General features: G+C 58.8%; 2 protein-coding genes across 5 annotated transcripts in view; both read left to right on the forward strand.

Moving 5' to 3' along the window:
* The first annotated feature begins 4003 nt into the window (after window positions 1–4003).
* Window positions 4004–9350, forward strand: CHRNG (cholinergic receptor nicotinic gamma subunit). Its single transcript, XM_066345453.1, has 12 exons — window positions 4004–4076; window positions 4274–4413; window positions 4654–4698; window positions 4862–4971; window positions 5653–5808; window positions 6461–6558; window positions 6913–7113; window positions 7299–7413; window positions 7555–7669; window positions 8331–8526; window positions 8751–8884; window positions 9177–9350. Exons 1-12 carry the CDS (start codon window positions 4022–4024, stop codon window positions 9348–9350), a joined length of 1539 nt encoding a protein of 512 aa, XP_066201550.1. The 5' UTR covers window positions 4004–4021.
* Window positions 9351–11190: 1840 nt separating this feature from the next.
* EIF4E2 (eukaryotic translation initiation factor 4E family member 2) overlaps window positions 11191–12933 on the forward strand; it is a 33185-nt gene continuing 31442 nt past the window's right edge. For 3 of the 4 annotated variants that reach the window (XM_066345064.1, XM_066345065.1, XM_066345061.1), the window contains exon 1: window positions 11191–11349. In XM_066345064.1, coding sequence (XP_066201161.1) covers window positions 11330–11349 — 20 coding nt within the window. In that variant the 5' untranslated portion in view covers window positions 11191–11329. Of the gene's footprint in view, window positions 11350–11460; window positions 11981–12933 lie in introns of those variants that run through there. The other variant, XM_066345063.1, reaches the window with a different exon arrangement.

Consider the following 12933-nt stretch of genomic DNA (forward strand, 5'->3'; position numbering starts at 1 on the left):
CCTGGAGCAGGGGCAGAGGGCCCACTACTCACCTGCAGAGGCCCAGGCTTACGGTCTGCACAGCTCAACCCGTTTGCCTCAGAGGGAGTCTGTGACCTCATGAGCTCAGCTATACAGAAGGTGACAAGTTCAGTCTTTCAGTGGAACTGAGGGAAAAGACCAAAACTGACCCTACTTACTACTGCCGTCCAATATGAATCATCCACAAATTCAAGGGACACATTTTTAATTTTTCCCTTTGACTAGAAAAACTAACTTGGACTTACACCTTTCAGATGAGCAGAAAGTCTTGACCTTCCCTGGAATCACCCACCAACTCCCAGAGGGTCCCTGTCTTATCCACAGAGACAAAGGGAGCCTGGATTAGATCCCTTGGCCACTGTCATTGCCATTGCTTTTCTCCACCACATGGTGGGGCTGTTGGCCGTGGGTCTAACACAGCCCCATCAACAGGTGAATCCTCAGTCGTGCTAAGCCTAGCTCAGGTAGCTGTGAGCCTTCCAGAAAAGACAGCTCCCAAATGCCACACCCAACTGCAATTGCCTGTTGTGCAGGTGCCCAGGGTCACAGCAGGTCCCCCAACAGCACCCATTCCCCGAGCACTCCAGCTCCAGGGTGCTGTCAGTGCTGGTCCACTCTCTGGGTGACATGGAACTCTATCTTCCCTCCATAGAAAGTCTCGCCCAGGGATGTCTCTATACACCCTCCTCAGGCCAACTGGGCTACCTGCCCTCTTTCAAAGGGTGACGAATCTTAGAAATGCACTGAGCTGCAAGGAACAGAAAACCCTGAGAGCCATGGTTTTGAACAAGAAAGCGTTCCTCCTTCTCACATAATAATCACGGGGCAGTGGTTGCAACATTCGTTCAGCTGTCCCACAAAGCCATTAGGGACCGAGGCTTATTGCCCCAGGTTGCAAGCTGAAGGCCACAGCTCCACACTTCACACCCATGTTCAAGAGAGGAAAGGGGCCAGCCATTCTGATCCCTTTTATCAGGAAGTAAAAGCTTCTGCTGAAGCCCCTCAGCTGACCTCTGCGGACACACCATTGGTCAAGATGTTATCACGTGGCTACATATACATACCTGCAAGGGAGCCTGGGAAACGAGCATTTCACTTGTCCAGCTTCTAGAGTAGAAGGTGGTGATGGAGTCGTTGTTAGATAATAGATGAGGCCGACAGAAGATTTTCCCGTACTTCCCTCAAACCCCTCCAGGGCAGAAACCGCCCCATCAACAGGTGCACCCTCGAAGGCGGTGCACCCTCCTGAGAACCAAGGAAACTTTTAGGCCAGAGTAGAAAGAAAGGGAGAAAACAGGGGTTTAAATCCTCACACACACCACAGGGAGGTGGCATGATTCAAACCAGAGGGAAGTTGGTCTCCATCATCTCCCTCTTCCCTCCCTCGCAGACGTTGTGGGGAAGGAAAAAGGCAAAGTCGGGGATGTTGAAGCATCGGCTGCACCACCTAGGCCTGGGGTGGTGCTGGGGAAGGGGTGAGGGGCAGGTGGCCCGTTATTGAGCAGAAGCTGTCAATGGTCTTTGGTGAAGTGTGGTTTTAGAGGGGAGCAGAGATGGGGAGAGAGATTGCGCTGCAAAATGAGCGAGGGAATTGGCCCTGGCCGGTTGGCTCAGCAGTAGAGCGTCGGCCTGGCGTGCGGGGGATCTGGATTCAATTCCCGGCCAGGGCACATAGGAGAAGCGCCCATTTGCTTCTCCACCCCTCCCCCCTCTCCTTCCTCTCTGTCTCTCTTCCCCTCCCGCAGCCAAGGCTCCATTGGAGCAAAGATGGCCCGGGCGCTGGGGATGGCTCCTTGGCCACTGCCCCAGGCGCTAGAGTGGCTCTGGTGGTGGCAGAGCGATGCCCGGAGGGGCAGAGCATCACCCCCTGGTGGGCAGAGCGTCGCCCCTGGTGAGCGTGCCGGGTGGATCCCGGTCAGGCGCATGCGGGAGTCTGTCTGACTGTCTCTCCCCGTTTCCAGCTTCAGAAAAATACAAAAAAAAAAAAAAAAAAAAAATGAGCTTGGGGTGGGGGAGCTGGCGAGGAAAAGTGAGCGTGGGTCCCTTCGCAGGCCCGAACGCGAGGATGGCAGACGAGCCACCCACCACGCGACACAGTGAAAGCAGATGACCAGGGAGGCAGCTGCCGCCGCCACCACCACCTCCCCCCACTTTGAAGTCCTGGTGAGGACAGGAGGAACTTGTGGCTTGGGCTGGGGTCCGACTCCAAGGACAGGACACGTCCACTGACTTCCGGTTTACTGATACACAATGAAACGCCACAGACATCATTCACCTGGGGGACATATTCTTAAATGGTGCTTTCCTCCGGATCTCAGAGGCATCCTCCAGCCTGTCCCCCAGGGTGCTGAAGGGTGGGTGGCAAGAACGGAAACCTGCCTTTTCTGTCTTGCCCACCAACTGGGACATGCTGACCTGTCTGCTTGGAATAGATGGTCAAAGACAGGTGGCCTGGGCCTGTGGTCACGGCCATTGGCTCCCAGGGCAGCCTTAGCCCCACCCTTCCCCCCCCCCCCCAACCACAAACCACAAAGTGGATGGAGCTTGTTTCCTGCCCCGTCTAGGTTCTCTCACTGACTCTCACTCTCGTTCATCTGCCTCCATCCTGGACTGTGAGTTCCCGTGAGCAGCTCAGGTGTATCCTGAGTCCTCCCAGCCAAATGCCAGGGACACCATACGTCTATGGATGAGTTAATAAATACCGAGGCCCTACAGAGGAGCCCCTATTCAGGGCCTGTCCTATTCACAAGAACGCCAAGTGGAGATCTTTCTCAGCTCTCTTTCCTACAAAACTTACCAGGGTGGGACCTATGCCTCAGAGACAGGGAGGACCCTGATCTGGCACCCTAATTTGTGTTAAGGTGTCAAAGCCCAGGGGACATAATGCATCTTTCTTTTGTGTGTGTGTGTGTGTGTGTGTGTGTGTGTGTGTATTTTTCTGAAGCTGGAAACGGGGAGAGACAGTCAGACAGACTCCCGCATGCGCCCGACCGGGATCCACCCGGCACGCCCACCAGGGGCGATGCTCTGCCCACCAGGGGGCGATGCTCTGCCCCTCCGGGGCGTCGCTCTGCCGCGACCAGAGCCACTCTAGCGCCTGGGGCAGAGGCCAAGGAGCCATCCCCAGCGCCCGGGCCATCTTTGCTCCAATGGAGCCTTGGTTGCGGGAGGGGAAGAAAGAGACAGAGAGGAAGGGGGGGGGGAGAAGCAAATGGGCGCTTCTCCTATGTGCCCTGGCCAGGAATCGAACCTGGGTCCCCCGCACGCCAGGCCGACGCTCAACTGCTGAGCCAACCGGCCAGGGCCATAATGCATCTTTCTTATAGGCATTTCACCCTCCAGTGTCAATGGAGTGACCCATGAAGATGTCAGGCTGCCTGACCTGTGGGGCTGCAGTGGGTAAAGCATCAACCTGGGACACAGAAGTGACCAGTTTGAAACCCCGAGCTTGCCCAGTCAAGATACATACAAGAGGCAACAGATACGAGTTGATGCTTCCTGCTTCTCCTCCCACACCTTTCTCTCTCTCTCTCAAATAAATTTTAAAAATCTTTAAAAAAAAAAAAAAAAAAAAAAGGCTTGGGGTCCTCAACCATGTCACAGAGAAACTCAGGCACAAAATATGCCTAACCAAAAGCCTTCCTAAGCACCCTACCTTCTCTCCCACACCCCACAGCCTGGCTGCGTCCTCAGCTCCCCAGCCGGACCATGAATCTGGGACAATGGAGTCTGAGTGGGATGGACACTTGACCATCTCTGAGGCAGACAGGGGCCCCCGTCCCCTCCCCAGCCCACGTAACCCGAGCCTGGCATTTTGTCCATTCTAGAACAGCTGACAGTGTCGTGGTAAGACAGCTGGTGGGGCTGGGGTGGGCCAGCCCCGCCAGGCAGGCTGGGCTGGAAGCGTGGGCTGTTACATGAGACCCAGAATCTGAATCTCCTGGCCTCAGACCTGGGGAGCTGCTGTCCCACCTCTGTCACCGCGGAGGGCTGTGGCACCATGCGTGGGGGTTGGGGGCTGCTGGTCCTCCTGCCGCTGCTGGCTGTCTGCCTGGGTGTGGACACAGGGGCTTGGGGGCCCGGGGAAGACCAGAGCAGGGGTCCGAGGCCCCAGGAGATGTGGGGCCTGGAGGGTCCTTGGAGCCTGCCCGCTGACCCCAGCTCCCTGCCTTTCCTTGTCACATCTTGTCATGCCCTCCCCTTCCTCCTGCCCCGAAGCCCCTGCGCCCAGGCTCACCGCTGACTGTTGCAGGAGCCCGGGACCGGAACCAGGAGGAGCGGCTGCTGATGGACCTGATGCAGAGCTACAACCCCCACCTGCGGCCTGCCGAGCGGGACACGGACGTGGTCAACGTCAGCCTGAAGCTCACCCTCACCAACCTCATCTCCCTGGTGAGCTGCAGGCCTGCGGCAGGACGAGAGAGGAGGCAGGAGGCATCAGGGCACACGGCCCGGGGACCTGCTGGGGAGAGGAAGGGGCCCGGCTGCAGCAGCCACGAGGGGGGAGGGCCCGCAGGGGGGGCAGGCTGTGGACCACTCCCATGACGGCTGTCCTGTGGGTCCCAACAACGGCCCGTGGGGACCGCTGAGGAGGGCAGGGATGGGGGCTTATATCCAGGTCTGCACCCCCAGAATGAACGAGAGGAGGCCCTGACCACCAACGTGTGGATAGAAATGGTAAGAGACCGCCATGTTACCCTCTTTCCCTCTATCAGGGCCCCAAGCTCCTCAGAGCTTCCTGGCCCCCCACCCTGTCCTTTGTGCCCCCTGGGCTGGGCTCCTGTTCTTGGGAATGTGGCACAACAAAGAGCAGGGGCCTGGCGACCCTCCTCCCCTGCAGCAGTGGTGTGACTATCGGCTGCGCTGGGACCCACGAGACTACGGAGGCCTCTGGGTGCTGAGGGTGCCATCCACGATGGTGTGGCGCCCAGATGTCGTGTTGGGGAACAAGTGAGGAGGGGCGAGGGTGGGGTGGGGGGTCGAAAGGACACAGGGCAGGGCCTAGCAGGGCAAGGGGGTCAGGGAAAAGAGAGGTAGATAGAGGGTCCAGCCCAGGGGCCCTGCGGGGGGCTGGGATGACTGGAGGGAGCAGGCGCTGAGGACCGGGCCCCGCGGCCACAGAGCTGATTGTAGATCGGCTCCATGACCACTGCTCTGGGCTGCCGGGGTGGGACACTCCCCTCTCTCTGACCTGAGGTGGAGGACAGCTCTTATTGAAGCTGTTGAGAGCTGGTAAGACAGGAGAAGCGCTGCACTCGGCCCTCGCACTTTGTAAAAGATGAACAGATACTGGTGGCTGTTGTGACTATTACTGAAGAGAGCTGGAGAAGCAGCAGGGACTGGGATGTGGGCTTAGGGTACCTGGTGTGTGTGCGTGTCCGTGTGCCTGTGTGTGCGTGTCCATGTGTGTGTGTGTGCGCGTGTCCGTGTGCATGTGTGTGTGTGTGTGTGTGTGTGTGTGCAGGGACGTGTTGGGGAAATGGGCGTTTCCTGTGGCCAGGTGGGGACCAGGCAGGGCCGTGGCCCCGGGGAGGGATCGGTGTCCCCATGTCCCATCAGTGCAGGGCAGAAGGCTGGTGTCCAGTGCCGGGCTCAGCCCAGCAGGCGTGGCCTTGCCTGGCCCCTCTGCAGTGTGGACGGCGTGTTCGAGGTCGCCCTCTACTGCAACGTGCTCGTGTCTCCTGACGGCTGTGTCTACTGGCTGCCCCCGGCCATCTTCCGCTCCTCCTGCCCCGTCTCCGTCACCTACTTCCCCTTCGACTGGCAGAACTGCTCCCTCGTCTTCCAGTAAGGCCATTTACGAGGGTGAGGGGGGACTTAGGGAGCTGCCCTAACAGGGCCCTGGCCGGGTGGTGGATGAGGCTTCTGGCCAGGGGCCTGGCTCCCTCTCTCCGGGGCAGACACCTGGAGACTCCCACATCCCTGCCTGCTGAGCCACCTCAGTTTCCCTGCCTGTGCCCCAAGGGGAGAAATGAATCACCTGCAGCCCAACAGAGAGACGGGGCTGTCTCCAGTTCCCCACCCATAAATGCGGGAAGCAGGTCTGGGTGAGGGTCTTCTGCAGTTTAGAGGAGCAGGCTTTCCATAGGAGGACCCTGCAGGGAGAACCCCTCAGTAAACACACCTGAGAGGTACGGACGGGGCTTTCTGTGTTCTGACCATTGGCCCTTCCTGCCCGGGAGGCAGAGGAAGAGCGGAACACCAGGCAGTCGCACTGAGCCACAGCCTCCTGGCCCGTCAGCATGAACTTCCAGGACCCAAAGAGGCGGAGTCTCCCCCACCCCCAACCTTGCCGCCAGCATTCTGTGAACTCAGAAATTATTGGTTATAGTTTTGGGGGCAAAACTGCCCCCCGCTGCCCTCAGTTGACTGTACCATGTACCTCACTAGTGGGTCTACACACACTGGGATCCCCCCTCTCTCCCTCCCCTTCCCCCAGCTCCCAGACCTACAGCACCAACGAAATCAATTTGCAGCTGAGCCAGGAAGACGGTCAGACCATCGAGTGGATTTTCATTGACCCCGAGGCCTTCACAGGTAGCCTCCGCCCAGGGAGTGGATTTTCATTGACCCCGAGGCCTTCACAGGTAGCCTCCGCCCAGGGCCCCTGCCGGACCTGGCTGTGGGGACAATCCTAGACCAAGATCACACCCTCTCCCCGCCCCTCGTGTGACTCAAGATGAAAACGAGGCAAACCATGAGAAGCAGTTTTTAAAGGCTCCACAAAGTTCTGATTTTCCCCATGATCACGACTCCCCGAGTGGAGGGAGGGGGTTCCGTTACCTGCTTTCCCTGAGGGTGTCTGTCCCTCGATAGCCATCCTCTGGGCACACACGGGCTGCAGGGGTCCGCCCAGCCCATGCCCTGTGCCCACCGGCCTGCTGCCCACAGAGAATGGGGAGTGGGCCATTCGGCACCGGCCGGCCAAGATGCTGCTGGACGCCGCGGCCCCGGCAGAGGAGGCAGGCCACCAGAAGGTGATCTTCTACCTGCTCATCCAGCGCAAGCCCCTCTTCTACGTCATCAACATCATCGCGCCCTGTGTGCTCATCTCCTCCATCGCCATCCTCATCTACTTCCTTCCTGCAAAGGGTACCTGGGGCCGGCGGGAGGGGAGACGCTGGCCCTGGCCAGCAGCTCAGAGGGCGGCTAGCAGGGCAAAGGTGGCCCTACGACCCCAGACCGGGGGCCGGGGGGCTCCGTGTGGGGCGGGCGGAGGAGGTGCCCCCCAGCGGGGAGACTGAGACCCGCTCTGAGAGCCTCTTGGTCACCGCCAGCGGGTGGCCAGAAGTGTACGGTCGCCATCAACGTGCTCCTCGCCCAGACCGTCTTCCTCTTCCTCGTGGCGAAGAAGGTGCCTGAGACCTCCCAGGCAGTGCCACTCATCAGCAAGTAAGGCACGGCCCTCCTGCTGCGACCCCCAAAACCAGCCTCTCACCCAAGGGATCCGTGGGGAGCTGCCGCTCAGGGCGGGGTTGGCGCGTGGGGATGCCATGCCAGAGGGCCAGCCCTGCCTCCTGACCGCCCCGGCAGGTACCTGACCTTCCTCCTGGCGGTGACCATCCTCATCGTCGTGAACGCTGTGGTCGTGCTCAACGTGTCCTTGCGGTCCCCCCACACACACTCCATGAGCCGCAGGGTCCGCAAGGCAAGGCCCCTCCCTGCCCATTCCAGCATCCTCCCGCCAGCCCACTGAGAGGCACCGTTTCTCAGCACCCTGTCCCTGGGCATATTGCTCAAGTGCCACACTCAGCAGCAAATCTGCCCTGTGTGGATCTTGAAGCACGTGCCCAAATGAGCTGATAATATCAACTGCTTACCAAGTAGCAGGCATATTACACATACTACCATATTTAATATTCATAAAAGCCCTGTGCAGTGGGTATTAGGGTCATCTCTATTTTTTCAGATGAGGGAATGTGGTAGAAAGTGGAGGCGGGACTCTGACCAGGCAGTCTGGCCTCCGAGCCTGCGCGACCTGGAGCCCGCCTGCAGCAGTCGGCAGGAGCCTGGTCACAAATGCAGATTCCCAGGACCCCAGCCACATCCTGGGCCAGAGGAGCAGGCGTGGGGTCTAGGAACCTGTGTTTGGAGCAAGTGCCCTGGTGATTCCGGTGTGCACAAAAGTTTGGGGACCCGGCCTCAATTTCTAGCATAGCACAGCTGAGATATACCAGGGCCAAGCCACTGCCCCTAACACGCTGACTCTAGATCTCTGGCAACACGAGCCTTTTGTGCCAACCTTCACCTTCTGCTCCGAAGCCCAGCCTGGCTGCCAAGCTAAGCCACCCAGAACCTCCCCCCTCCAGGTGTTCCTGCGGCTCCTGCCCCAGCTGCTGCGGATGCACGTTCGCCCGCCGGTCCCCGTGGCTGTGCAGCACGGCAACTCTTCAGGGTGCTTGATCTCAGGTGGGGAGGAGGCGGCCCTCTGCCTGCCTCGCAGTGAACTCCTCTTTCGGCAGCGGCAGCGCAATGGGCTAGTGAGGGCAGCGCTGGAGAAACTAGGTGAGGCTGAGGGTGTGACCCTGGGGACGCCGCTCCCCATGGACTCCGGACAGGGAAGGCTGCCTGTTGACCAAAGCATCAGGCATTGCAGATGAGTTGGGCAAGTGTCCAGTTTGGGGAGAGAGGGGTTGGTATCCCTAAGGAGAGGCCAACTTCTCTCCCTGTTTCTTCTCCATTCTGCTAAAAAAAAAAAAAAAAAAAAACTTGACTCCTCATCTCAACAGAGAAAGGCCCAGAGCCAGGGCACAGCCAGGACTTGTGCAGCAGCCTGAAGCAGGCTGCCCCAGCCATCCAGGCCTGTGTGGAAGCCTGCAACTTCATTGCTCGTGCCCGACACCAGCAGAATCACTTTGATAGTGTAAGCCCATCTGGGGGCGGGAAGGGGGCGTGAGGACCTAGTGAGGAGCTGAGACCTGACAGGGGGTGACCACGGCAGAAAAATGGGATGGACAAAGTAGCGTTGGGAGTGGGGAGGGGGGACATCAGGGCCAGGGGACCATGGAAGAAGCCAGGTTGAGGCCTGGGAGTAGGTTAGAAGCGCTCAGTGCAATGGAGCCTGGAGGCCTGCTGGAAGACCAAGGACAGTTCGGGGATTGCGAGCAGGCCTGGTGCCACCGCTGGTCACCCCACACCCTGCCTCCCACCCTCAGGGGAACAAGGAGTGGTTCCTGGTGGGCCGGGTGCTGGACCGCGTCTGCTTCCTCATCATGCTCTCACTCTTTGTCTGTGGCACCGCTGGCATCTTCCTCCTGGCACACTACAACCGGGTGCCCGCCCTGCCATTCCCTGGAGACCCTCGCCCCTACCTGCCCTCTCCTGACTGAGCCAACCAATTGCTGTTAGCCACACGGAGTCTTATCAGCTGTGTTCTGCTGACTGTGCTCTCTGGGAAGCATATTTCAGGGTTGTGGAAGCCAAACAGCCCTGAGAAAAGCTGGAGGAATAAAGAGACGGAGCCAGAGTCTTGGAGTGTTTAGGGATGGGCTGTGGACAGGGTGTGCTGTGGGGACCAGCATCCATGTGACAGTGGCTTGCTCATCCTGGCGTTCCCCTTACCTCAGCAAAGCATTATCAACTCCCATGACTGTTGAAGCCCTAATGACTCCATTTTGCAAGAGGTCCCCAACTAGGTCAGGTCCTATCCCTTCAGGCCTGGGCCTCCCTCCCCTTTTATGAGTTCCCTACAGGTTCCTGAAACAGAGAACTCAAGAGAAATGTGAAGAGTAGCAGCCAATGCTCTCTCAGAAAAAAAAGATGGTAGCTCACTCCAGCTGCCATCTCCCTCCCGCCTTCGGGCGGGCGCAGTAAGCACCCAGTACTTACCTACACCGATGATCTTTCTATTCATGTGCAATTTTTTGCTATTGATCACAAAAGACTTCATGAATTTTATTATCTCTTTTTCATTCTTGAAACCAGAGCTCCTCACAGCCTCAAGGAAAAGCCAGAGTAACAGTATCCCTGTGTTTCGGATGGGCAAATTGGGGCCCGGAGTAAGAGGGGCTTCTCAGAACACCGGCGGCTTTATAGTTTGAAACTCAGAATTCCCAACTCTGACCCAATCTTCGACACTCTAAGAAAGCTTCTGTAGCCTGGAAAACAAACCCCTCTTTCTTCTGCTCTCAAAGGCCAGGGAATGTGCACTGGTCCCACAGGAGGGTAAATGAAGAGCTAGGTAGGAAGGCTGAGAGGTGACAGGGAACTGCTGGCTCTGCCTACAGGGAGGAGACCCTGACCAGCCTCCTTTGACCCCACCTAGGAAACAAGATGGCCAGCTGACATCTTCCTGGGGGAGAGGCAAGACCCTGCTTTGGGAGTACAGATGGGGCCTGAGTTCCATTGGTGACAAGAGGGTAAATTTGGGCAAGTCATTTGTGCTCTCTGGGCCTCTGTTTCCACATCTGTAACAATGGGCACAGATATCAGTTCCTATCTACCCTCATCACAGGATCAAAGGTGTAGGTGGTGGTAATTCAAAAATGTTCAAGTGCCAGTATAAAGCTCTGATAATGGAACATTGCTGCGGGGAGGGAAGAGGATCCTGGAAATAAATTCCTCTCCCAGTACAGGGTTGCTGGCTTTGGGGCTCAGTCACCAGCAGGCTCATTTCCTTTGCTTGCACCCGCTGTGTGTTTGGAGCACAGACTTAGATCCAGGACATAATTTGATGATGGCGGAACCAGCTCTGGTTCCCATAAGCCTCTTATTAGCTGTGTCACCTGGGGGTGAATCTCTCAACCTTTCTGCTTCAGGGGGTGGAGATTATCTGTGCAGCTCCTGGCCAGAGAAAGCAATGATTAACACTCGCTATCACTTATTGAGGGATACTGCGTCTAGTGCCTGATACTGAGTATCTCGTTCAACCCACACGGCAACCTTGGCAGAGGCAGGTACTACAGCGAAGTGTCGCCGGGAGCAAAGAGGAAGAAACGGCCCCGGGGAGGTGAAGAGCACAGGATCGGTCAGCCCGCTCTGTGCAAGGCGATGCGCGATGCCTTCCTCCGAGCCTGCCGCCGGAGGGGGTCAGCACGCGCTCCCCGGGCGGGGAGTGCGTCCTCGGAGCCACAGCGCGGGCCGGCTGCCGGCGGACCAGGACCGGCCCGCCGCCAGCCGCCGCCGAGGCCAGCGCGCCCGAGCGCCCCCGCGCAGCCGCCCTGGGCGGGAGTCCCGGGATATGCGCCCGCCACGGAGCCGGCGCGTCTACGTTCCGAGGCGCCCCGCGCCACCGGAAGTGGCCGGGCCCTAGGCGGAGGGACGCGGCGGAGCGGAAGTCACTCGGAGAGGCAGTGGAGACGGCGAGAGGATGAACAACAAGTTCGACGCGTGAGTGGCGTGCGGCCGCCTCCCGGGGCCCCCTCTCCCCACCGCTCCCCGCGCCCGCCCGACCCCGCCGCGGCTGACGGCGGCGCCAAGTCTGCGGCGCTGGCCCGGGCTCGGGCTGCACCCCGCTCAGGCGGCCGGCGGGGACGAGGCAGCTCGGGAGGCGATGCGCCAGGGTCCCGGGAGCCCAGGGCGGCCCGGCTCGAGGGCGAAGCGTGGGGGCCGGGCGAGGGCTGGCTGTGCCGCCCGGAGGGAGATTGTCGCGCGCCAGCGGCGTGGAGGGTGTTCGGCTGTTGGCGCGGCCAGCGTCCCGCTTTCCTCACGCCGTCGCGGTGGCCCGGACAAGCCGCCTCTCCTCTGAGTCTCAGCGGTAGAGTCGGGAGGACGCAGTGAGGCGCTGCGGCCGCTGCCTGGGCCCCGAGGTGCTCGGTGCGACGGCGTCGTCGCCGGCCTGAGACTCCTTCCGACTTCTTCTCGCGCCCGCTCCCTCCCCACCCCCCACGCACCCTCCGCGAGCCGCCCGGGCTCCGGCCCGGCGCGTGTGCCTGTCGTGGCCCTGTCCCGGATTTCTGCACGGACCCGATCTGATTCCTCGTTCCGGCGCCAGTTCGGAGATGCAGAAAGGAAATGCAAAGTAATTTTGCATATTTCTCTCCGGAGATTTGTGTCTTGAGATAGATTGTTTCCTTCGCTCTCGTCTGGTCTAGTAAATCTGCCTCGTCTTTCGAAGACCCCGATTTCCTGGCCCAGACCCACTAGTTACTTGACAGAAAAGTTAGTCTCTGAACCATGGTTACCCAGCCTCACAGTGGTTAGCGTCCTGCTGCAGCACCGGGTTTTACACATTCAGCCTTGCTTAATGTTACTGTTTTTGTTTTTGCTTTAAGTGAGAGGTGGGGAGACAGTGAGACAGACTCCCGCAACCGCCAGCCCCGTCTGGGGCAGATGCTTGAGTCAATGGCATTGCTCCATGGAGCCACTGGCTGTGGGAGGGGGAGAGGGAACGGGAGAGAATCAGATGGGCGCTCCACCGGTGGGCCCTTGGCTTTTTGTTAATTGCCACATAGTGATGTATAAATGTAAAGTGGAGTTACTGCTAGTTTAGGTTGTGACCCACTGAGGATGTTGGGGAATTGGGTTTTTTCCAGTACAGTGGGTGTTGGTGTGCATATTCAGAGGTCCTGGATTCCAACTCTCCGGGCTGCTCCTTGGAAATGTTTCTTGGTTGCCGAGTGGGCTCTTCAGGTAGTGTCTGGTGGAGCACGTCTGTAGTCTGCTGCTTAGCTGAGCCCATGCCTATACCAGCCCCCTCCCCATCATAAACCCTGCAACACCTAGCACCAGATCTAAGACCAGCCTCAGTGGAGCTGTCGGCCAGTCTTGTACCCCTTCCTCCACTGACATGAACAAATCAAAATTGTATCTTAAGACACTTTATGAGTCATCTGGCCTAGTCCTACCCAAGTCATTTGGAGGCCTGCAGTAAGCTAATTTAAGAATGGTAATAATACCTGACCAGGTGGTGGCACAGCGGAAGACCCAGGTTCAAGATCCCGAGGTCGCCAGCTTGAACGCGGGTTCATCTGG

This window comes from Saccopteryx leptura, chromosome 7, assembly GCF_036850995.1.
Source record: "Saccopteryx leptura isolate mSacLep1 chromosome 7, mSacLep1_pri_phased_curated, whole genome shotgun sequence".
In the NCBI taxonomy this organism is placed as follows: domain Eukaryota; kingdom Metazoa; phylum Chordata; class Mammalia; order Chiroptera; family Emballonuridae; genus Saccopteryx; species Saccopteryx leptura.

Coding starts and splice junctions, on each gene's coding strand:
- CHRNG (XM_066345453.1), top strand. CDS start 4,022: ATGCGTGGGGGTTGGGGGCTGCTGGTCCTCCTGCCGCTGCTGGCTGTC. Junction 8,527..8,750: donor GGCAGCGCTGGAGAAACTAG/GTGAGGCTGAGG, acceptor TCATCTCAACAG/AGAAAGGCCCAGAGCCAGGG. Junction 8,885..9,176: donor AGCAGAATCACTTTGATAGT/GTAAGCCCATCT, acceptor TCCCACCCTCAG/GGGAACAAGGAGTGGTTCCT.